This window comes from Panthera uncia, chromosome D4, assembly GCF_023721935.1.
Source record: "Panthera uncia isolate 11264 chromosome D4, Puncia_PCG_1.0, whole genome shotgun sequence".
NCBI lineage: Eukaryota > Metazoa > Chordata > Mammalia > Carnivora > Felidae > Panthera > Panthera uncia.
Window position 1 is genome coordinate 85,768,078 of NC_064807.1, and position 23,166 is coordinate 85,791,243.

General features: G+C 48.6%; 1 protein-coding gene across 6 annotated transcripts in view; it reads right to left on the reverse strand.

Annotated features, from left to right (window-relative positions):
* The window catches only part of FNBP1 (formin binding protein 1), a 140,846-nt gene that overhangs the window by 62,000 nt on the left and 55,680 nt on the right, over positions 1-23,166 (reverse strand). For all 6 annotated transcript variants that reach the window (XM_049630175.1, XM_049630203.1, XM_049630193.1 and 3 more), the window contains exons 3-5: positions 14,036-14,092; positions 13,193-13,340; positions 63-125 (exon numbers count right to left, since the gene is read on the reverse strand). In XM_049630175.1, coding sequence (XP_049486132.1) covers positions 63-125; positions 13,193-13,340; positions 14,036-14,092 — 268 coding nt within the window. The remainder of the gene's footprint in view (positions 1-62; positions 126-13,192; positions 13,341-14,035; positions 14,093-23,166) is intronic.

The window sequence follows — 23,166 nt, forward strand, 5'->3', positions numbered from 1 at the left end:
GCGCTCGCGTTCACGGTTAGGGAACCTAAAGCCGTTTCTCGAGCCGTTTGTCCTCCACTTACTGATTCGAGTTGCTTCCAGCAGATCTCTATGTGCTGTTGTGCCTTCCGCCCATCGTGAAAGTACTGGAAACAGAAAACGCACAGTGATTAGCACCCCCTCTTCCCCAGGGTCACACCTGAGGGGAAAAAAAAAATCATCAACTCAAATCATATTTAATTTCTTGTTTTAAGTAGGCTCTACGCCCAACGGGGGGCTTGAACTCACAACCCTGGGATCCAGCGTCGCGTGCTCTGCCTACGGAGCCAGCCAGGCGCCCCCTAAACCGTACTGAAATGCTGAACCTCTAGTGCATTCCAAAGAAATGGAAGACTTAAAAAATAAAGGGGAGGGGCGCCTGGGTGGCTCAGCTGGTTAAGCGTCCGACTTCGGCTCAGGTCACGATCTCGCAGTCTGTGAGTTCGAGCCCCGCGTCGGGCTCTGTGCTGACGGCTCGGAGCCCGGAGCCCGCTTCGGATTCTGTGTCCCCCTCTCTCCCTGCCCCTCCCCTGCTCAGGCTCTGTCTCAAAAATAAATGAAACATTAAAAAAATAAATAAATAAAAAATAAAGGGGAAATGAAAACACAGTCACAGAGTTTCCCCCTCAAACTTCAGGTAGGATAATCCCGAGTTCTCAGACCCGTGCGCAACACTCGTGAAAAGGGCAGGAATGGTCGTTAGGACAGCGACCACGGAGACCTTTATTTTTCCGCTGCTTTGAGAATTCACACACAATGGCTTCCATTAGCGCATAACTGTTCACCAGGCAGAATGTCTTCCAGGTTCATCCACGTTGTCACGTGGGTCTCGGTCCTTTCTCTCTTTTTTACTGCCCAGTGACACTCCGTTGTATGGGCATATACCGATTTTGTTTCTCCATTCACAGTTGATGAACATTAGGGTGTTCCCGGTTTGGGGCTACTAGGAATAATGCCCCTGCAACCATTTGTGTAGATGAATGCTTCCATTACTTAGATCTTCTTAGATTGAAAAGTTCAGCCCCCTGCTCTCTGCCAAGGCCCCGTGGCAGGTACGTGCCTTGTGTTGGCCAGTAAGGACCCCAAAGGGCTAGAGCAGGGGTAAGCCTCAGGCACGATCAGGAAACGGGGTCGGAGAAGAAAGGGCCAGCCTGTGTAGAGTCTCGTAGGCTTTGGGTCTGAATGAGCTGGGGAACCATGGGTCACATAGAGGCGCCATGTTGTGAAGGAAGGTTCCAGGTCTCTCTCCAACCCGGGAGACGGGAGACTTGGACCACAGGGCAGCAGCGTAGGTGGTGAGCGGGGGCCAGACTCTAGGTGTCCTTCCCAGGTGTCAGGAAAACCCCAGGATCAGATGTGAGTGGAGGTACGGAAGTTTCAGGGTTGACTCCAAGACTGCTGGTCTGAGCTCTAGGAGGGGGGTACTGGAGTCAGACAGTTTTAGCTTTGTTAGGTTGACATTCTAAGACACCCCCAAGTGGAGAGCCTACCGGGGAGCTGGATGGCCGACTGTGAGCTCAGGGAAGGGTCAACGCTAAAAAGATCAGCGTGGACGTCACCAGCATCACGTGGGTGGTTAGAGCCACAGCCTGGACAAGATCTCCAAAGGAGACGAGATCCCAAGGAAAGACCAGAAATACATAGAAATGTTAAGAAACTGATGTCCTTTTTATCCCGTGGCCCCAAATCACCAGCGTTTCCTAAATCGTGTGATCTCCTTCAGCTGTGACATCACTGACTTCGTCAATGTGGTGGGAATTTCCCAGATCTGTCCCCTGTGTCCCCAGCGGCTGACCCGGGGATATGGACCACACACGGCCTCCCCGGCCCTCCGGTTCTGTCAGATTTGCCACAGACGTTCTGGTGCATCAGAGGGCGGGGAATTTAGGTGTATCTGAAGGTCCTCTCGCTGAGAAATTCTGGGTTGGCTGGGTCCTCGACCGAGGCCACGGCTGCGGTCAGGAACCCCCGCCCCGTGGGACGGAGGGGACCGCAGCAGCTCCCCACCCCGACTGGCCCCCGGGGCTGGGCACTAGCTCTTAGTGCTTTTCCTGAACCTTCTCCGCAGCCAGGTAAACCCTCCTGCTACTGAACAACCTTCCTGGAATGACTGGGCTTGAATGTGCCGTCTGTGTTCTGACAGACAAGGTGGGGAATGTCGTGGCCAGAAGGCAGGTTGAAAGCAGACTGATGGCGGAGGCTCCCCCTCCCCCCCCCACCCTCCCCCTCTGAGTTTATCTCTCCTAGTCAGAGCCTAGGGCCGGGCTGAGTCACAAAGGAGGACTGAGGACTGGGGAGGACAGGAAGGAGGAGACAAAATCAGATTCTGGCTCTTTTATAAGGGACTCCTTCCTTGTCTCTCTTTCGAGGCCACGCTTCTCGGTTTTAAGCTCCCTTTTCAGGCAACTTGTCTCCATCCAGCAATTTAGGAATCCAAGAGGGGGCCCCCCGGGGGGGGGGGCTTCACTTCTCAGGTTTCATTAACAGACACGGGGACGAAAGGGAACCGAGCTGGAGTCTCGACATGAACGTTTCTCCCAAAACACGAGGCCCGTCCTGGGCAGAGAGAGGAAATGGACCCAGAAGAACACGGGGAACGTGACAGGCCCTGCCGGGAAAGGTTGACTCGGCTTTAACATCAAAGGCGTCTTCTCTGAAGGCAACAGGTGTCCCCCCCCACCCCCCGCCGCCCCCTGCTCCAAAAAAAGTCACATTCTGGGAGCATGAGGGCTGATCTTGATTGAAAACCCATACAGTGAATGTTCTTACCACCCCTCCATTTAATAATCTAATAATAAATATGAATTTATTCCAGGGGTGCCTGGGGGGCTTCCGACTCCCGATTTCGGCTCAGGTCGTGATCTCACGGTTGTGAGTTCGCGCCCCGCATCGGGCTCTGCGCTGACAGCTAGGAGCATGGAGCCTGCTTCGGAGTCTGTCTCAGTCTCTCTGCCCCTCCCCTGCTCGTGCTCTCTCTCTCTCTCTCTCTCTTTAACTCTCTCAAATACAAAATAACACATTAAAAAAAAAAATCATCTGAGAACTACACTCGAGACCCTAAGGTTTCCAGGGACACAAGGAAAAATCGAGGTGTCAGTGATTTCCCTCCCAATCTTTCTTTCCTGGCAATATGTTCCTCCAAAACTCATCTGTGGCTACAACACACACACAAAGACGTGGTGCTGAGCCCTTGGGAAGTTGGCGGGTGGTACCGGAGCCCCCCTGACCGTCCTGAGCGGACGGCCACCTACCAGTGGTTCATCTGCGGCCAGCTCTCCGTCCCCTCCTTCAATCCCAAAGGCTAGTTCACAGGAACAAAGGTAAACAAACAAACCAGCTTGCCAGATGGGTTTGTTGTTTCTTCGCAAACAATGGCAAAGCATTTCTTCCCAGGACAGTGAGCAACTGTGTATCTAAAAAGTGTGCCTCCCAGCGCTAGAGAAAGAGGAATTGTTCTCTAGAAAAAGAGAATAGGTCTTTTGGAGCCACAGAGTGAAGTCACCACGGCGCTTTTCTCCTATCGCCAGAGAAGACAGGAAATGCCATCTCCAGAGACCCAGAGAGATGCTCCGGACTTTCTGCTGCAGGCAAGATGCTTTTGTGTCTCTTCCAAGGTGATAAGAGACTTTTAAAAATGCCTGATGGTACGGCAGGTGGCAGCTAAACTTCCTTTCCTTTCCCCTTTCTGGTTGAAACTTAAAAATATACAGATAAGGGGCGCCTGGGTGGCTCAGTCGGCACAGGTTATGATCTCACGGTTTGTGGGTTCGAGCCCCGCGTCAGGCTCCGTGCTGACAGCTCAGAGCCCGGAGCCTGCTTCCGATTCTGTGTCTTCCTTTCTCTCTGCCCCTTCCGCACTCATGCTTCTCACCGCCCCCCCCCCCAATAAACATTAAGAAACAATTTAAAAACTATATACAGATAAAATCTATACAAATAAAAACCATCCTTCCAATTTTTGTTGTTGTTGCTGTTAGAAATCTCCCAGGGACCAGGGGCAGCTAAGATAAGATAAGAATCACAGGGAACCTAAAATAAACAACCACAAACTTAGAGAAAAACTTCAATGACAAAGCTTCCAAGAAAGTTTTGCTGCCCGCTGCAAGAGATCATCGTTAGGCTGCGAGAATGTCTATTATTCATACCCCACAATTAGGTACAGCAGCTGCTCTTTTTTACTAGATTTATATATAATAGACCGTTAATTTTTAAAACTCCACAAAAAAGCAAAATATAGCACTGATCTGAGAACAGTCACTTCCCCCCCCACCAAAAAAAAAAAAGTGGAAAAAAAAAAAAGCATAAACACTCAATTGAGGACAGTCAACCATCTGGAATTTTAAATAAAACTCAGATTCCACAGATGAAAACAAAGGAATACAAAGACTGGAAAAGGCCAACGAAAAAAAGCAGCTTGCAGAAAATATGCCTGGGACAAATATTATAATTTCCTCAAAACCCACAGCGTGGTGGGTCTGAACACTAACAGCTTCGAAGCCCGACTCGGGATTAATGAACAGAGCTATGAATCTGCGTGGCCAAGGGGAGCCGTGGATGCGGGCTGCGGGGGAAACTCAACCACCTTCAACCCTGCCCGAGGGAGCCCTTCACCCCCTCACTTCAATCCCAAGCCACAAACCTGGGAGCGTTCGGGATGTGATGGGAGTCGCATTCTGATTTATGCAGAATGGTCAGATGATTAAATAAAGAGGAATGATTCGGGAAGGTCTATTTCCCCCAATACATTTATAATACAGATAACCTTCGCAGTGAATTTGTTTCAAGTTCCTAAAGCGCCTGCCTCCCGGCATCATGTTTAGCTGCTTACCTCCCCCCACCCTCCCCCCCCCCAGGCCATCTGGGCACCGGGCAGGGGACCCCACTCACCGTCCTGCGGCCAAGTTCCCTTCACTCCTTCTCCCCATGTGCCTTCACCCCGCTGTTCCTGTCATTCTCCTGCTGGCTTTTGCTACCCAGAATGCTCCTCGTGCACAAGGTACTTGGACTCCAGAAGGCTTTTGAACCTATTCTTCAGGACAACTCTTTCTTTCGTGTTGCTTAAAATCCTAATTGTGCTGAAGAATCCGATTAACTTTTTTTTTTAAGTTCCACGTCCAACGTGAGGCTTGAACTCACAGCCCCGAGATCGACAGCCTGCTCTGTGGGCTGGGCCAGCCAGGTGCCCCCCTGATTAACTCTCAGGATGATCTTAAACAGCCGATGAGACACGGCCCTCCTCCCTTGACCTCTTCCCGGGGTATACCTCTGTTACTTCCAGACCCAGACGAGGAGGATCGCCCAATAGAGGGCCAGGGTGACCACGGGTGGGACTTTAGGGGCAGTGATCCTTCCCTGAAAAGGCTAAAAGCTCTTACAGTGGGATTCAGTCATTCAGTCCACACGTGTTAACTGTATGGCCAGATGCGCAGGGTGCTGCTGTCCTCGTGAAAACTAGTGGATGCAGAGGAAGAGAAAAGGGGACGAGGTGGGGGTGTGGGCACAGCGGCATTTTAGACAGAGAGGTCTGGGTGATGTTTCTTTCTTTCTTTTTTTTTTTTTTTTTTAATGTTTATTTATTTTTGAGAGAGACACAGACAGAGTGTGAGCAGGGGAGGGGCAGAGAGAGAGGGAGACACAGAATCCGAAGCAGCCTCCAGGCTCCGAATGGTCAGCACAGAGCCCGACGCGGGGCTCGAACCCACGAACCGTGAGATCATGACCTGAGCCGAAGACGGACGCTTAATCGACTGAGCCACCCAGGGGCCCCTGGATGAGGTTTCTTGAACAAAGTGTAGGAGCGGACTTGCAGAGGTCCGGGGAAACACCCTTCCGAGCAGCGGGAACAGCAACGGAGATGCCCTGAGGTGGGAGAGGGCTGGGTGTGTTCACGGAACAGCTGATGCCAATGTGACCAGACGGAGATGACGGATAAGGCCGAAGCAGGCGACGGCTGGACCAAGGACAGCTTCCAAAGCCACGTTAGCGTGAGGGGAAGCCACCAGGACGTGGTCTGCTCTGTGCCACCACAAGGTTGCACGGGCTCCCTGGCGTGTGGAGAATGTTCCGAATGTGGCAGGTGCAGCAGAGGGACCGGGGGTACAGGTGGAGATGGGGAGCTGCGCCACGGACCACGGGGCGAGCCCGGAAGCCGAGGGGGGAGTCGGGAAGCCTGGAGCACTCCTCCGGGTGAGACGACGAGGGACTGGACGAGGGTTGAGAAGTGTTTGGATTGGGGACATTTACTGAAGATAGAGCCGATCACAGGACCTGCTACTATACAGAAGATGGGGTGCGAAGGGGGCCAGAACAACTAGGTTAAAAAGGAGTGCCATTGACTGACTGGAGGAAATGCAGACTGGAACGGGGTGTGATAAAAAGGAGTTTCGGGGATCCAAAGTTTCTTTCTGGATGGGATACATGGGCCACTGCCTCCCACAGCCCTGGGGCATCACTCCCAGTGCTGCTGGGCTCCAGAACCCCCTCTTTCCTTGGCGCACTGGCGGGGGGGGGGGGGGATGCTGCATCGGGCACATGACGGGAGGTGACGAGCAGGTGCCTGGATAGAGGAGAGTCAGTTGGGACACAAAACATCAGTCAAGTAATTGCCGGTCTCAGAAGAAAAAGAAGGTGTCATTCCAGCTCCTGAGGGAGAAACCCAGAACCCAGAGTTGCACTTCAGATCTATGGAATCGAGAACAGAATTTCAGTGCCCTGATAACTAGCTATGCTACCCCATAAATGACAGGACAGACTGTCTACGGTTCTGCGGGTGACAGAACCACAGTGGTGACAGGCCCTTGATGAACAGAATGCGACTATCACGTGTTCTTCCAAAACAAAACAAAATACACCTTCTAGAGATCCATTAGACCAGGGGCCACCAGTGGGTGTCGTATCAGCATGACCTTGCCAAAGACCAACAGCTTCTTTAGGGCTCCTCGCTTTTAGATTTATTTAAATAAAAGAGGTAACCCCAGGAAGGAGGAACTCTTATTGGGAACGATGCTCCTCTCCCAGGCCACGAAATCTAAAATCTCTTAACACAGTACTCAAAGTTGCATCTCAACAGGACCGAAGGGATCAGAGACAGATTTGTAACCAGATGATCACATACGTACGTTCCTTTCGTTTTTCGCTTTCCTTCTGTCTCTTTGCTGTAATCGCTCATAAAAACATGTTCTAAACATAGTAGGGTCAGTCCGTGCTACAAAACTGCCTTGTAGGAAATTAAGTCCCTCCCTAGGTTTCTAAATAGGACCTACCCAATACCTAACTTCAAGAGGAAGTTCCAGTAAATGTTGGCCGGAACCTCCTGACTCCCCTTCTGGGGCAACAAATCTCCATAAATCCCTCTTACGCGGTTAGTGGTGACCACTGTGGATAACCCTGCGACAGCCTCAAAGCTGGAGCTGCCCCAAACGATCCCTCTGAAGTTCTCTGAATACTGGATGCGATGTGCAGAAATCGCCAACAAGAGTGTATTTACTTGTGTTAAAGACCGTTACTCTTGTAAGTGACCAAAGCTTAATTGAGAACCGTAAACCACGTATGCTTTGACCTCGTATTCTCTTTCTGGGAATTTAGCTGGGAGAAACGATCCCCACCCCCCACACCAAACAGCTATTAAAGTAGTGAGTTCGCCGCAGTATTGTTTATATAAGTAAGTAATCAGAAACCGGTAATAGCCTATAGATCAGATATTAAAGAAATGGGCGCCTGGGTGGCGCAGTCGGTTGGGCGTCCGACTTCAGCCAGGTCACGATCTCGCGGTCCGTGAGTTCGAGCCCCGCGTCAGGCTCTGGGCTGATGGCTCCGAGCCTGGAGCCTGTTTCAGATTCTGTGTCTCCCTCTCTCTCTGCCCCTCCCCCGTTCATGCTCTGTCTCTCTCTGTCCCAAAAATAAATAAAAAACGTTGAAAAAAAAATTAAAAAAAAAAGAATTAAGTATACAATAGCATTAGAATGAGACATAGCCACTACAATTCTAATTATGAAAATTGTATGTTTTTGCGTACGAAAGTGGAAACTGCTTATGCTATTAAATGGAGAATAAATAAAAATATAAATTATACCTATATAGGACTCATATGCTTAAATGTTATATATTCTTATATAGATATTATATATACACCCATATCTGTCTCTCTCTATACATATCAATATCTTTATGTCTATAAATGATGTCTGGAAGGAAACTTGGAAAAACGAGGTTCTGATTTATAAAAACTTTAAGTTTTGGGTTTTTTTTTAACTTTCTTTATATATCTTTGAGACAGACAGTGCGAGCAGGGAAGGGGCAGAGAGAGAGAGAGGGAGACACAGACTCCGAAGCAGGCTCCAGGCTCCGAGCCGTCAGCCCAGAGCCCGACGCGGGGCTCGAACTCACGAACCGTGTGATCATGACCCGAGCTGAAGTCGGACGCCTAACCGACTGAGCCACCCAGGCGCCCCGAGTTTTTGTTCTCTAATCCAGAGTTTTGGTAACATTCTACACAATACTGACAACTAATAAATGAATCCTAGCACTCCCCGACCTTCAAAAAAAGGAGGGGGAGGGGCGCCTGGGGTGGCTCAGTCGGTTAAGCGTCCAACTTCGACTCAGGTCATGATCTCACAGTTCGTGGGTTCGAGCCCCGCGTCGGGCTCTGTGCTGACGGCTCGGAGCCTGGAGCCTGTTTCAGATTCTGTGTCTCCCTCTCTCTCTGCCCCTCCCCAACTGGGGCTCAATCTCTCTCCGTCTCTCAAAACTAAATAAATGTTAAACATAATTTTTTTTCAACACTATGTGAGAGAGTTGCACGTAACATGGGAACACGGGTAGATGCGGACAGGGCGGCATAAAACCCATCTTTTCTCCTAAACACACGAACGGCAAGTCCCCTATCTTACAACCAAGGACTTTAAGACTTAAAGATCGACTAGCCGGCTCACTCTGAAACGCCCCCCGAAGACAACCATCTCTCCCACTTCCTTCCTTCTTACTACCTTCCTTTCAAATCTTGACAAAACAGGAAGGAAACATCTTTTGCATAAGGAGCTATTTTTTACCGTGCAGACTCTGAGAGACTCGTCTACTCAAACGTAGCAAAATCTAGAGGAGAAATAATTTTCCAGTAGCATTCCAAACCGAACTTGGAAACACGCTCTAGGCAGTAATGAGATCCAGCAGTAATCCTGTAAATTCTAAATCATCCCTTTGGGCAGATAGGATTTCGCCGCTACGTCAAAGGCCCCTAGACGTGACACCAGCAGACCTAGATGCGAGTCCCAGCTCTGTTGTGCTCCTTCCGCCAACCATTGCCGTCACCAGAAAGGGGAAAAGATCCCATTTTGCCGTGTTTTTAAGAATCCCCTTTTCAAAAATAAATAAGATCACTCACTAATAAGAGTTGGGGGAGGGACGCCTGGGTGGCTCAGTCGGTTAAGCGTCCAGCTCAGGTCACGATCTCACGGTTCAGGTCACGATCTCACGGTTCAGGAGTTCGAGCCCTGAATTGGGCTCTGCACTGACCGTGCGGAGCATGCTTGGGATTCTCTCTCTCTCTCTCTCTCTCTCTCTCTCTCTGCCCCTCCCCCACTTGCTCTCGCTCTCTCTCTTACAATATACTTTAAAAACCAGTAAGAGGGGAGCCAAAAGGGAAAGCTCGAAAGGAGACACATTGGTCATCAGCGTTCCATCTCAAGGAGCTCCTTGGCCACAGCTAACTGCCCACGAAGAAGTTCACACGTTGACCCGGCCTCCTCGCATGGAAGTTAAAGAATCAGTCGGTTAAGCGTCCGACTCCAGCTCAGGTCATGATCTCGCGATTTGTGGGTTCGAGCCCCGCGTCGGGCTCTGTGCTGACAGCCCGGACAGTCGGGTTGACTCTCCAGCCCCAACGCCTCCAGCCTCCTGGTCTGGAGTAAAACGTTCCCGAGGGGAACCGTGGAGAGTAAATGTTAAAACGTAAAAGATATCAGTTATGCAAATCCAGAAACATGAAGATCTGAGGCCAAACAACTAAATAGCCAATATCATCCGAATAATTTTTAAAGTCACAGCGTCTCAACATACAACGTGTCACCATGTGCGGTCACTCCAAATGATGGTAAATATTAAAACACCGCAAATACGCATTTGCCTACCGATACGCGTCCTGGAATTCTAAAAGGTTTCCCAGTTTCCTGGGGCGCCTGGGTGGCTCAGTCCGTTAAGTGTCTGACTTTGGCTCAGGTCATGATCTCATGGTTTGTGCGTTCGAGCCCCGCATCGGGCTCTCCTCTGTCGGCGTGGTGCCTGCTTGGGATTCTCCGTCCCCACCCCCTCTCCCTCTGCTCTTCCCCTGCTCTCTCTCTCTCTCTCTCTCTCTCAAAAATAAATAAACAAGCAAAAACGAAATAAATAAAAGGTTTCCCAGCTTCCTCAAATGTCATTTTAATATAATTACAAAATGCTTCAAGAGAGCACGGTGTTTGTAATTCTTCCCGGCAGAACATCTGACTCAGAAATGTGTGCTTGCGATTCTCCTTAAAATAAAAGGAACAGCACGTATCGCAAGATATTATTTAACGTGTATCTGTGCCACCTGTAATTTACTCCATAAATTACTATAATTTCTGATAAAAAGGGAACAGAATTCAAACTACAGATATGACGGACGGTACAAGACATGTGATTAACGGGGGGTAAACAGAACGAAAGGACCCAATCGTAACACAGCAAAGACACACAAGGATCCTCAACACGAAGTCTCCCTGAGGACAAAGTTGAGTCTAAGACCGCTTCTCGCCACTTCTTAATTATTTCTTCCACCTTGGGAGTATTTATCAAGAGCCTGCTTTGTCCCGCCCGGACACTCGAGCTCGAGATACAACGGTAACCAAGAAAATTCTTGCCCTCATGGAGCTTACGTTCTAGCGTGAGACGCAAGGAAACAGATACATAAAATGTTAGACGCTGGCAACCACTAGGGAAAAACAGTAAAGCAGGGAAGGTGGGGGCAATGAGGAGGGGAAGGAGTCGGGGGGACTTTGTAAGTTTAAATAAGGTGGACAAGACAGACCTCAATGAGAAGACCATATTCCTGCGAAAGAACTCAGCAGGTAAGCTCTGCAGGTATCTGGGGGGAAAGCTTTCCGAGGAAATAAAAGGCCAGTGCAAAGGCCCTGAGGCAGGATCACACAGGGCAAGGAGGAGGAGCAGCGAGGGAGCAATGTGTCCGCAGGAGAAGAATAAAAAAAAGTGACAGGAGGGGGGCTCAGTCAGTGAAGCATTTGACTCTTGGTTTCGGCTCACGTCACGATCTCAAGGTTTGTGAGTTCGAGCTCCAAGTTGGGCTCTGTGCCGAGGGCGCAGAGCCTGCTTGGGATCCTCTCTCTCTGCCCCTCCCCCCTTCGTTCTTTGTCTCTCCCCCTCTCTCGAAACAAATAAGCATTATTTAAAAAAAAAAAAAAGACTAACAGGAAGCCAGGTCATGTGGGTTCATATCTCACGGTCCACTCCAGAAACAGCATGTACGTTCCGGACTAAGGTAAATGCAGAGAGTTCTTGCTGAGGGCGTTGGCTAAATCTCTAAGCTATATGGGTGGATAAAGGTCAGTGAAGACACACAAAGCACCGAACAAAGAAACAAACAGGAAGAGGGTACAAACTGTGCGAGGTTGAGGGAAGTTCAAGTGCCCAGGGAAGCAGTCCAACATCATGTCCAGATTGACCGCATTTCCCTGAGGATCACAATAGGCCACGGCGTTTCATTCTGAACCTCAGTATTTTGCTTCACTGCTTCCTTTCCATCACGGAAAAGACCTTCTTTAATGAACGGTCTGGAAGAGGCTGTCATGTCAATCTGGGCACCACGGACATCAGGGGCCAGGTAATTCTCTGTTGTGGAGGCCGCCCTATGCATCACAGGATGTTGAACAGCATGTCCGGGTTCCACCCACCAGATGCCAGTGGCAACCCCCCCCCAAAGCTAATCCCCCCCAACACAACCAGAACTATCTCCAGAAATTGGCACGTGGGGGCGGGGGGGCAAAATTGTGCCAGCTTGAGACCCACTGCTCTAATGTGAACAGATAAAAATTTCATCTCAGTTTACGAACGTTTTTTTTTTTTTTTTTGCAAAGAATGGGGTTTTATTCAGGCGTAGAGCTCTTTCCAACTTCTAAACGCCCCCCAAACCATGTGCTACCTACTTACAGCTTAGAAAGAGTAAACGCCTCAGCCGTTCCAAATACCTTCCTGTCTCAGGGCCTTTGCACTGGCTGTTCCCTCTATGGTTTGCCCCAGGCAACTCGTCCTCCTACTTCGAGTCTTGCCAAAACGTTAAGTGCTGAGGGCCCTGGGAAGCTTCTCCCTGGTCCTGGGTCCAAGCATGTTAGGGATTCCTATCATCTGCTCCCAAAGCCCCTGCAGTCATACTCTGTAGCTACTCTCACAATGAAATAATTATTTTGGTCATGATTTATTTAACGTCTCTTCCGTTTCAGCAGCAACGAGATCTTCCCCGTTGGCTCGAGCAACACCAGAGCACTTACAACCATTACTGTGGACTCAAATTTAAATGAAAAAAGTATCCTCGCTGGCCAGCTCTGGTACCTTATTACTAACATAGTATGATGCCCTTACTTCCTAAGGGATCAAAGAACAATGACACAGACCACAGCCTAACCATAAATCTCTTAGGGGCCTCCGGGGGACTCAGTGGGTTAAGCATCCAACTCCTGGTTTCGGCTCAGGTCATGATCTCACGGTTTCATGGGTTCGAGCCCCGCATCAGGCTCTGTGCTCACAGGGCAGAACCTGCTTGGGATTCTCTCTCTCTCCCTCTCTCTCTCTGCCCCTCCCCCACTCACACTGTCTCTGTCCCTCTCAAAATAAATAGACTTAAGATAATCGATTAAAATAAATCTTTTAGGATGAAACCTTCACTATGAATATACTTCATGTGACCGTACATTTTTCTCCTTTGTTAATAATAAAAGCTACGAAAAGATTACGGCTCAGGTCATGATCTCACGGTTCATGAGTCTGACCCCCCGCATTAGGCTCTCTGCTGTCAGCACAGAGCCCACTTTGGATCCTTTGTCCCCCTCCCTCTCTCTGCCCCCCCACCCCGTGCTTGCATGCACGCTCGCTCTCTTTCTTTCTCTCTCAAAAATAAAAATAAACCTTAAAAAAAAATGCTATTTGTTACCGATTTCCTCTCCTGCTTCAGTTCCTGGACGTAGCGGGCTAGCTCCACAGTGATGTGTGAGGTCATGTTCTCGGAGATAACTTCGTGCTGCCCGGCGTAATCGTTCATTTCGTTCAGGGTGGAAAGGAAGGCTTTACATGCCGTATACCTACGGAACAGAACACACGCCACTCCTTTGCAAACAAGGCCACGTCCGCTCTAACGCGCTGCGCGCTGACAAAATATTAATTAAAATCAGGTTAACGTGCATCGACCTCCCAGAGGATCCTGGCAATTCATCACACGTAAGAGTGCTCCGGTCAAAATGGCTCGGAATTAATTACCAGTGAGACACTTTGCATTTTGGGGAACGCCGAATCACTCTACATAAGGCAGGATTTGGCTCTGTTAATGCTCGGTCCAAAGATACCCCCCAATACGTATACGTGGTAAATGCACTAATGCAGTGGATATTTAGGTCTAGGTGAGAGACATAATACTTTGGGGCCATCCACGGTAAGGTGCCTTAGCTACCGACTGAAATGAACACATTTCTCGGTGAAACAGACTCCTGATGTTACAAAGCCAAATCCAGACGGCGGACTGCATAATCCACACTTCCTGTATTTGCGTAGATTAAGCTTTTCCCCATCACCTTAACTGAAACGATCTGGAATAGGTCTAGTGACTCCGTCAAAGGGAAGTTAGTGGAGTAGGGTCTTTATGGTTCTTCCCGTTTAAAAACTGACACAAAGAGGAGCGGGGAAGGCAGCTTAGTTTTGTAGATTTCATTTTTTTCTTTCCTTCACCATCATCACCACTGGCATAAAGATATCACCACATAATGATCGGTGTTAAACAGACCTGTATTCCTCTTCCTCCTTCGAGTTCTTTTTAGGTTGGTATTTCTTTGCAAGATTCCTAAAACAAAAATGCAGACAATGTCACCTTCTGTAGAGAGATGACTGAGAGAAAAAAAAAAAAGACGACCGAGAAATCAGTGATGGAAGGTGAAGTCAGTGCTTTTGTTGACAACTTAAAAAAAAAAAAAATCAGAAAATGTCCACAGTTGAAATCCATTCTTTTCCTTCGTTTTAAAAAAAATTTTTTTTTAACGTTCATTCGTTTTTTGAGAGACAGGGAGACAGAGCGTGAGCAGGGGAGGGGGACACAGAATCCAAAGCAGGCTCCGGGCTCTGAGCTGTCGGCACGGAGCCCGACGCGGGGCTCGAACTCACGGACGGTGACATCATGACCCGGGCTGAAGTCGGGTGCTTACCTGACTGAGTCACCGGGGCGCCCCATTTCCTTCCTAGAGCAGATAAGAACAGAGAGGGGCGGGGGCACCTGGGGGGCTCAGTCGGTTGAGCGGCCGACTTCGGCTCAGGTCACGATCGCACGGTCTATCTATCACGCCCCGTGTCGGACTCTGTGCTGACAGCTCGGAGCCTGGAGCCTGCTTCGGATTCTGTGTCTCCCCCTCTCTCTGCCCCTCCCCCGCTCACGCTCTGTCTCTCTCAAAAATAAACATTAAAAACAACGTTTAAAAGAAAAGCACAGAGGGAGGCACTAGCTGATGTCGACCCGGCTTGAATCGGAGACTACAGACCCTGTGTACCCATGAAGCCACGTTCACAGGCAGGACTGAGCTGACGGTGGGTTTTCCCACCAGGCCACTGCTCCTTTGTGGTCCTCTGCAGCCGAATAGTATTACCCTAAACCCACGGAAAGCACGGGGACTACGTCCAACATGTTCAAATTAAAACTCCAAGTGCCAAGGGCATGCCGTCAAGGCGGTGCGGCTGCCCCTCCAAAGAGCTAACGAAAAGGGGAGAAGGGGAAGGAAGCCTTCTCGGAGGAAGCGGAGACCATATTCGGGGGACGTTCACGCTACGACATTTAACGAGAACTTTCAACCTGCCCAGCCGATTTGCTCCGATCGCACTCCGACGAGCCCGAAATCACTCCTATCTCTCTTCCGAATCTCACCTCCAGGTCAAGAATCCAGATAATGTCTACAGTCAACACGCTGCGATCTACACAAAAGCTAGGAGGCAAACATGAAAAAAGAAAACTCGCTCACATGGGTCTCGCTGGCTGATTTCTCGTGGGGCCTGCCTTCGGCGGCTGTGGTTTAGAGGAACAGCCAAAGGCTGACTAATGGTCCACAGTGGGAGCCCTCACCTGAGGGCTAGTCCTCTTTTCTAGCAGCTACTTTCACTATTTTGTTCTTTCATTTCCCCTGAAACCAACAGAATCGTCTAGAAAAAAAAAAACAAACGTGCCGTCCTAAGTTTACAGTTTGGATCAGGGTACATTTCATGGACAAAGTGGATGCGATCTCATCTCTAACAGGTGTTACTAGACGACACGAGGCCGTGGACTTGGGTAAAAAGTCTGTGTGTTCAGGTCTTCATCCATGAGTCCGAGGGGACTGGATGAAATGACCTCTACTGTCCCTTCAGGTTTGGAAATTCTAGGGGAGTATGTAATATCCACTAGAATATTGATCGTTGTCATTTAAAATGAAGATACGAGGGGGGCTCCTGGCCGGTTCAGTCAGTAGAGCCTGTGACTCTTGATCTCGGGGTCGTGAGTTCAAGCCACACGCTGGGCATAGAGATTACTTAAAAATAAGGTCTTTATTTTTTTTTAATTTTTTTTAATTTTTTTTTGTAACGTTTATTGATTTTTGAGACACAGAGAGACAGAGCACGAACAGGGGTGGGTCAGAGAGAGAGAGGGAGACACAGAATCTGAAGCAGGCTCCAGGCTCTGAGCTGTCAGCACAGAGCCTGATGCGGGGCTCGAACCCACGAACTGGAGATCATGACCTGAGCCGAAGTCAGATGCTTAACCGACTGAGCCACCCAGGCGCCCCAAAAATAAGGTCTTTAAAAATAAAAAATAAAATAGGGCACCTGGGTATTTCAGAGGTTGTGCATCCGAGTTCGGCTCAGATCATGATCTCACGGTTCATGAGTTCGAGCCCTACATTGGGCTTGCTGCTTTCATCACAGAACCTGCTTGGGATTCTCTCTCTCTCTCTCTCTCTCTGCCCCTCCCCTGCTTGAGTTCTCTCTCTCTCTTTCTCTCAAAACTAAATTTAAAAAACATTAAAAAAAATTAAAATTAAAAATAAAATTAAAATGTGACTTGAAGAAAAAAACTAATGCAAAAGAGGGAAACCTTGTCTGCTAAAAGCACAGTACAGTTCTTTGAGCTGGTTTGACCACAATCACCCCGTAAAAGGAAGATTTAGTAAAAACAGTCTGTCCTCCTTACAGGTGGCAGGGACAAAAGGGGAACACGTGGAAAGCAGGTGAATATATAACCAACAGGTTCTTGTTAGCAAACATGGGAGACTGGAGTAGTAAAAAGCCTATTGGCTGCATGTGAAATATTTTTTAATGTTTATTTATTTTTGAGAGAGCGGGAGAGAGAGACAGAGTGTGAGCAGGGGAGGGGCAGAGAGAGGGGGGAGACACAGAACCCAAAGCAGGCTCCAGGCTCCGAGCTGTCAGCACAGAGCCCGATGTGGGGCTCGAACTCATAAACTGAGATCATGACCTGGGCTGACGTTGGACGCTTAACCGACTGAGCCACTCAGGTGCCCCTGCATGTGAAATGATTTTTAATGCAAGGTTTTAAATATTAATCATTTCTTCTGTTCACAATAAATTATAAATGGAAAATACCACTTCGAAACTCACATCTTCTATAAAAATTCTTTCAAAACTGTTATTTTAAAGGTTTATTGAAATCTGACTTCGGCTCAGGTCATGATCTCACAGCTCGTGAGTTCGAGCCCCGCGTCGGGCTCTTTGCTGACAGCCTCGAGCCTGGAGCCTGCTTAGGATTCTGTCTCCATTCCTCTACCCCTCACCCGCTTGTGCACGCGGGCTCTCTGTCTCTGTCTCTCTCTCAAATATAAAAGAAAACATTAAAAAAAAGTTTTTAAAAAAGTTAAAACAAAAACCCATCATACTGTGATGAATGAGTATCACTTTTATCATATTAGCATACATAAACAGCATTCAAAAAAGCTTCTTAAAAGCACCGATGAATAATTCACTCTATAAATGCCAGCAGAAAACTAAAAGCTTAAGAGGTCTGGAAGGGAAAGTCAGGATATTTCTCTCAGGGACTGCTACAAAAAAAAGATCGACTTTCATTTGCATTCTCTGGAGATGGGCTTTCTTGCCCTATTTTGTACGAGGTTATTTTAACAAACAAGCAAGAAAATAAACCACAAAAAGCATCTATAAATTTATGGGATCTTTCTGAGAACTTTTAAGTGTTTTATATATTAAACTTGCTCTTCAGACAGGCTAATTAAAAGGCAAGAGAAAAATATAATCCTCTCATAAGGGTACTGGATGTAAACTTAGTTGATCCTAAGAACCACAGGGAGGCTTTTAAAAAGGAGATACTTGGGCTCCATTCCAGACCCTCTGAAATGGAAGGTCCAGGGCTGGGTCTAGGAATGTTTTGTTTTTTCCTATCTTTCGTTTTTTTAAAGAAGCTCACCACAAGATTTCCAGATAAAGACAGCGGAACAAAATTCGATCAGAGAACTATGCTTTCCCAGTAAGAGGTGAAAGTCACAAGCCAGGACAATTTTCAACAGCGGAAAGCAAGCCGATGAAGAAAGGAACGCAACCTCAGTCTACACAGTCTGAAAAGTGGTGACCGTGGCGAGGGACGGAAGATTCTGGAACAGTAGAACCCCACCGCCGCTGTGGGGTGGGGCTGGGGGGTAAGCCCACCAAACCCTGAAGAGCAATTTTTTTTTTTAATTTTTTTTAACGTTTATTTATTTTTGAGACAGAGACAGAGAGAGACAGAGTATGAACGGGGGAGGGGCAGAGAGAGAGGGAGACACAGAATCGGAAACAGGCTCCAGGCTCTGAGCCGTCAGCCCAGAGCCTGACGCGGGGCTCGAACTCACAGACCGCGAGATCGTGACCTGAGCTGAAGTCGGACGCTTAACCGACTGAGCCACCCAGGTGCCCCCCAAATTGTATTACTATTGAACGGACGAACCAAGAGTATATCCCAGGTATTGGGCTCTAATGTCTGTTCTCCCTTTTTTTTTTTTAAGTTTATCTATTTATTTATTTATTTTGAGAGAGAGAGAGAGAGATAGTGTGTGAGTGGGGGAGGGGCAGAGAAGGAGGGAGAGAGAGAATCCCAAGCAGGTTCCATGCTGTCAGCACAGAGCCCGATGCAAACTCCTGACCTGAGCCGAGATCCAGGGTCAGATACTTAACTGACTGAGCCACCCAGGTACCCCCCATGTCTGTTCTCATTACTACCTCACTGAAGTGCCCATATTAAACATAAGCAAGGTGAAAAGATATGTAATACAGAAGAAAAGGAAGGAAGGGAGGGAGGGAGGGAGGGAGGGAGGAAGGAAGGAAGGAAGGAAGGGAGGAAGGAAGGAAGAGAGGGAGGAAGGAAGGAAGGAAGGAAGGAAGGAAGGAAGGAAGGGAGGGAGGAAGGAAGGAAGGGAGGGAGGGAGGGAGGAAGGAAGGGAGGAAGGAAGGAAGAGAGGAAGGAAGGAAGGGAGGGAGGGAGGGAGGAAGGAAGGATGGATTTTTGGGAGAAAGGCAGGAAAGGAGGGAGGGAGGAAGGGAATGACAGAAAAACCCAAACTGGAAGAAAAGAAGCGAAACAGGCAAACACCAATTCCTCCAGACTATTTTACACTAGAGACAAACGTAATAAAACCACGAAGGCAATAAAGCAAAGAACTCCCAGACCACAGACTAAAACGGACTGAAAGCTAAGGAAATGAACTAAGACCCCAAGCCCACCGCTACGGAGCTAGTGCATCAGGTGGGCTTGGGTATCGAATTCAACAGAGGAAAGTTTGGAAACTATCATAACAAGGAAAGCAACTAACAAAAGCAGGAAAAAAAATATCTATCGAAAGGGCAAGACGCTTTAACACAAGGAAAACTCCTCTCTCTGAAATATACACGACCCAGTAAGTAGCACAGAAACAACACTCTGATGCAATTGAAGAAAGTTCCCCCGAAAATAAATTAAAAATTGGAATCTGCATATGAAAAGGGCGCTAAGGAAACCGACAACGAATGAGCAACAACAGGGCTTAGCCTGGCGACGTTATCAAACTGCTAAGTGGAACAAAAAAATTCTTCACATCTACAGTCAAAAAAAAAGCAAGCCACCTACAAAGAAAAAAAATCTGGCTGCCCCCAGACTTTTCCAACAAAAGACAATGCAGCAACAAAGTTTGGAGAGACAGAAAATATCACCAGAGAACAAGCAGGTCAAATTATTATCAAGTATGAGGGCATTCTCAAACAAGAACAAACCCGAGAATTAGTCCACAAGCTCTCATTAGGGGAGAAAATATTCCTATTTTTCTTGATGCCCAGAGATAAGCAGAGAGGCTGTGGTCGAAGAAAGAGTGGTGAACATACATTCATATTTAAAAACAGGACTAAGACAAACGAACCGTGGGACTCAGGTTACAGACGATACTATATCACTCAGAAAAGGAAGAAAAACATGTAAATATTATTTTCTTTACCTTAGCAGTGAGTCAACCGAGCCCGTTTAACATCGTAACATGGAGCTTAAAATAGAGAACAGTAAGGGGGCGGCCGGGCGGCTCAGTCGGTTAAGCTCGCGACTTTGGCTCAGGTCATGATCCCATGGTTCGTGGGTTCGAGCCCCGCATCAGGCTCTGTGCTGATAGCTCAGAGCCTGCTTGGGATTCTCTCTCTCTCCCTCTCTTTGCCCCTCCCCTGCCCGTTCTCTCTCTCTCTCTCTCAAAATAAATAAACTTAAAAAAAAGAAAGAAAGTATAAATGGCTTCCACGCATTAAAAAACAGGCTTAACCTCATTGATAACAAGAGAAACGCTAATGCTCAGACGCACCAATTTTTACTTATCACCTTGGCAAAGATAGAACGGACTGGTACCAAGAGGCACTGAGGGTCGAGGAAAGTTGCACTGCCACCCAATAGGGCGTGAGTGGTAAGGGTCACAGCCTCTGAGCTTGGCAAACGCCACCAAACCCAGGGCGCTCCTTTTAGGAACTTAGTCTCCAAGCAGCAGGCTGGCCAAGTGGATTACTCAAGGCTACGCACTGCAACTTTGTTCAGCGTTGCAAACAATTGGAAACACGTCCACCAACCCGATGCAACATTATAAAACCGCAAACATAAAAATGAGTCCTCGGGAAGATCTCCAGGATGTAGCAAGGCAAGGGCACGCTGACCTGCCGGGGGAAATGAGGAGGCAAACACACTTAGTTGCCTGTGTCGGCATAAAATCTCTCTATGGAAGGATAAACAGGAGACGGAGAACATTCATTGTCCCCAGGGGCAGTGGGAAGAGAAGGGACACTTTGCTGTAGACCGTGTTGTGCCTCTGGAAGTTTTCATCCTATGAATTCATTACCTGGTCATAACCAATAACTTTCTTAAAAAAAAAAATACAGTTGCTAAGGGCAGGGCACCTGGGTGGCTCAATCGGTTGAGCGTCCGACTTCAGCTCGGGTCACAATCTCGCGGTCCATGAGTTCGAGCCCCGCGTCGGGCTCTGGGCTGATGGCTCAGAGCCTGGAGCCTGCTTTGAATTCTGTGTCTCCCTCTCTCTGCCCCTCCCCCACTCGTGCTCTGTCTCTCTCTCTCTCTCTCAAAAATAAAAATAAACATCAAAAAAAAATGAAAAACAAAAACAGTTGCTAAAGGGCAATACATAGCTGGTTCTCTTATACAGGTCAGATAAGATGTTTAAAATTTTCTTAGGAACTTGACCTTACGCTGCCTTGAATAAACAGTAACTATCGCAACGGTCAGTAAACTTTTTTATGTATTTATTTATTTAGAGAGAGAAAGAGAGAGGGAGGAAGAGAGAAGATGAGTGGGGGGGGGGGGGGGAGCAGAGAGAGAGAATCCCCAAGCAGGCTCTGTGCTGTCAGCACAGAGCCAGATGTGGGGCTCGAACTCACGAACCGTGAGAACACGACCGGAGCTGAAATCACGAGTTAGACGCTTAACAGACTGAGCCACCCAGGTGCCCCTACGCTTTTGCTACAAAGGGCCAGACAGTAGATATTTTAGACTTGCACGTAGGTCATGATCACATGGTCCCTGTTGCAACTAGTTACTTGCCACTGTTTTGCAGAAGCAGCCGTGGACAATACGTAAATAAAGGAGTGGACGTGGCTGGGTTCCCGTAAAACTTTATTTACAAAACCAGGCAGTGGATGGGTTGGGACATAGGTTGTAGCCTGCCGACACCTCACCTACAGAAATCAAAGCCCCGACTCTCATCATTTGCTTGTAAAAATAAGCGAGCACCTCTTTCCTCTAATGCTGAAAAACTAAAAATGACTTGAGGCCAGAAGTCTCCCCGCAAAGGCCGTGTTGCCTTTTCAACATCAGACTGATATTTCAGGCAAGCATTTGCCGGGTATGCTTCAGTCACGCTGGCCTTTCCGTCCCTTGAACACGTTCCCACACCCCGGGGCCTTTGCACTTGCTGATTCCTTGGCCTGGGAGAGCTATCCCCACACCTTGGCAGGCCTGCCCTCTCCTCGTCCTTCAGTTCTCAAGCAACAGGCTTTCCCCGGCCAGTCTAGCTTACGTAACCCCCACCTGCCACCATGCTGCACTGCATCGCTGGCTTTAGGTATCTGGGGTGGTAACTGCTATCTTTAGATGATTTAATTTCTTGCTTATCGGCATGTGCTCACACGCACGCGGTCCATTTCCCGCAGTGAGAAGGTTGAGTTCCGCAGCGTCTCGTTCATGAGACACATCGGGTGTCCTGTTTGTCGGTGAGCCCTCCTCAGCTCTCAGGCCTGTGCAAACCCACAATTCTCCCTGAAGCGGGGCTAACCAAACGTCTGACATGTGAGCCCTGTTGATCCGCTCTTTCTCCGGCTACTTACTGAGTCCCTGTTACGCATCGGGCACTGTCCTGTACCCTGGGGACACTTCAGTGCACACAGCTCAAAAACCGTGCCCTTGAGGGGTCTCCGTTCTAGCAGAAAGGAGTGGAAGGCAATGAACAGTAGGTATGGGCCATAAGACAATGTTACCGGGTGTTAGAAAGTTACCAGTGCTCTGGAAAAAGTGGAAGGTAGGGGCGCCTGGGTGGCCCAGGCGGTTAAGCGTCTTGACTCTTGATTTCGGCTCAGGTCCTGATCTCACGGTTCATGGGATCGAGCCCCGCATCAGGCTCTGCGCTGACAGTGTGGAGCCTGCTTGGGATTCTGTCTCTCCCTCTATCTCTGCCCCTCCCCCACTCTCTCTTCTCTCTCTCAAAAAAAGTAAATAAGCATTAAAAATAAAGAAAGAAAAAGGGTAAACTACAGCAGGAGGACGAGGCAGGCCTCGCTGAGCAGGTGACCTCTGAGCAAAGACTTGAAGGAGGTGAGGGGGGGATGGCCACGCGGATCGAGGGGAAGGATATATAGGGGATCCCCATATGGAAGGTGAGCCCGGGGTGAGGGTGAGCCTGGTGTATACAAGAAACAGCAGGGAGGCGGGTATGGTTAGGGCAGAGAGGAGGGAGAAGGGGGAAAGAGGTGATGTCAGAGAGGTTGGGGTTTACGATCACACAGGGCTTTGTTAAGACATCTATCGTTAAGGATTCTGGATTCACGGAGTACAATAGGGAGTTGTTGGCACTCTGAACAGAGCGCCATGATCTAGCTGCTGTGTGGAAAACAGAGAGAAGATACGGGATAAGAAGGGAATAAGAGAGGGGCGCCTGGGTGGCTCTGTCGATTGGGTGTCCGACTTCGGCTCGGGCCATGATCTCACGGTTCGTGGGTTCGGGCCCCGCGTCGGGCTCCGTGCTGACGGCTCAGAGCCTGGAGCCTGCTTTGGATTCTGTGTCTCCCTCTCTCTCTCTCTCTGCTCCTCCCCCCACTCAAGCTCTGTCTCTGTCTCTCTCAAAAATAAATAAACATTAAAAAAAATTTTTTTTAAAAAGAAGGGAATAA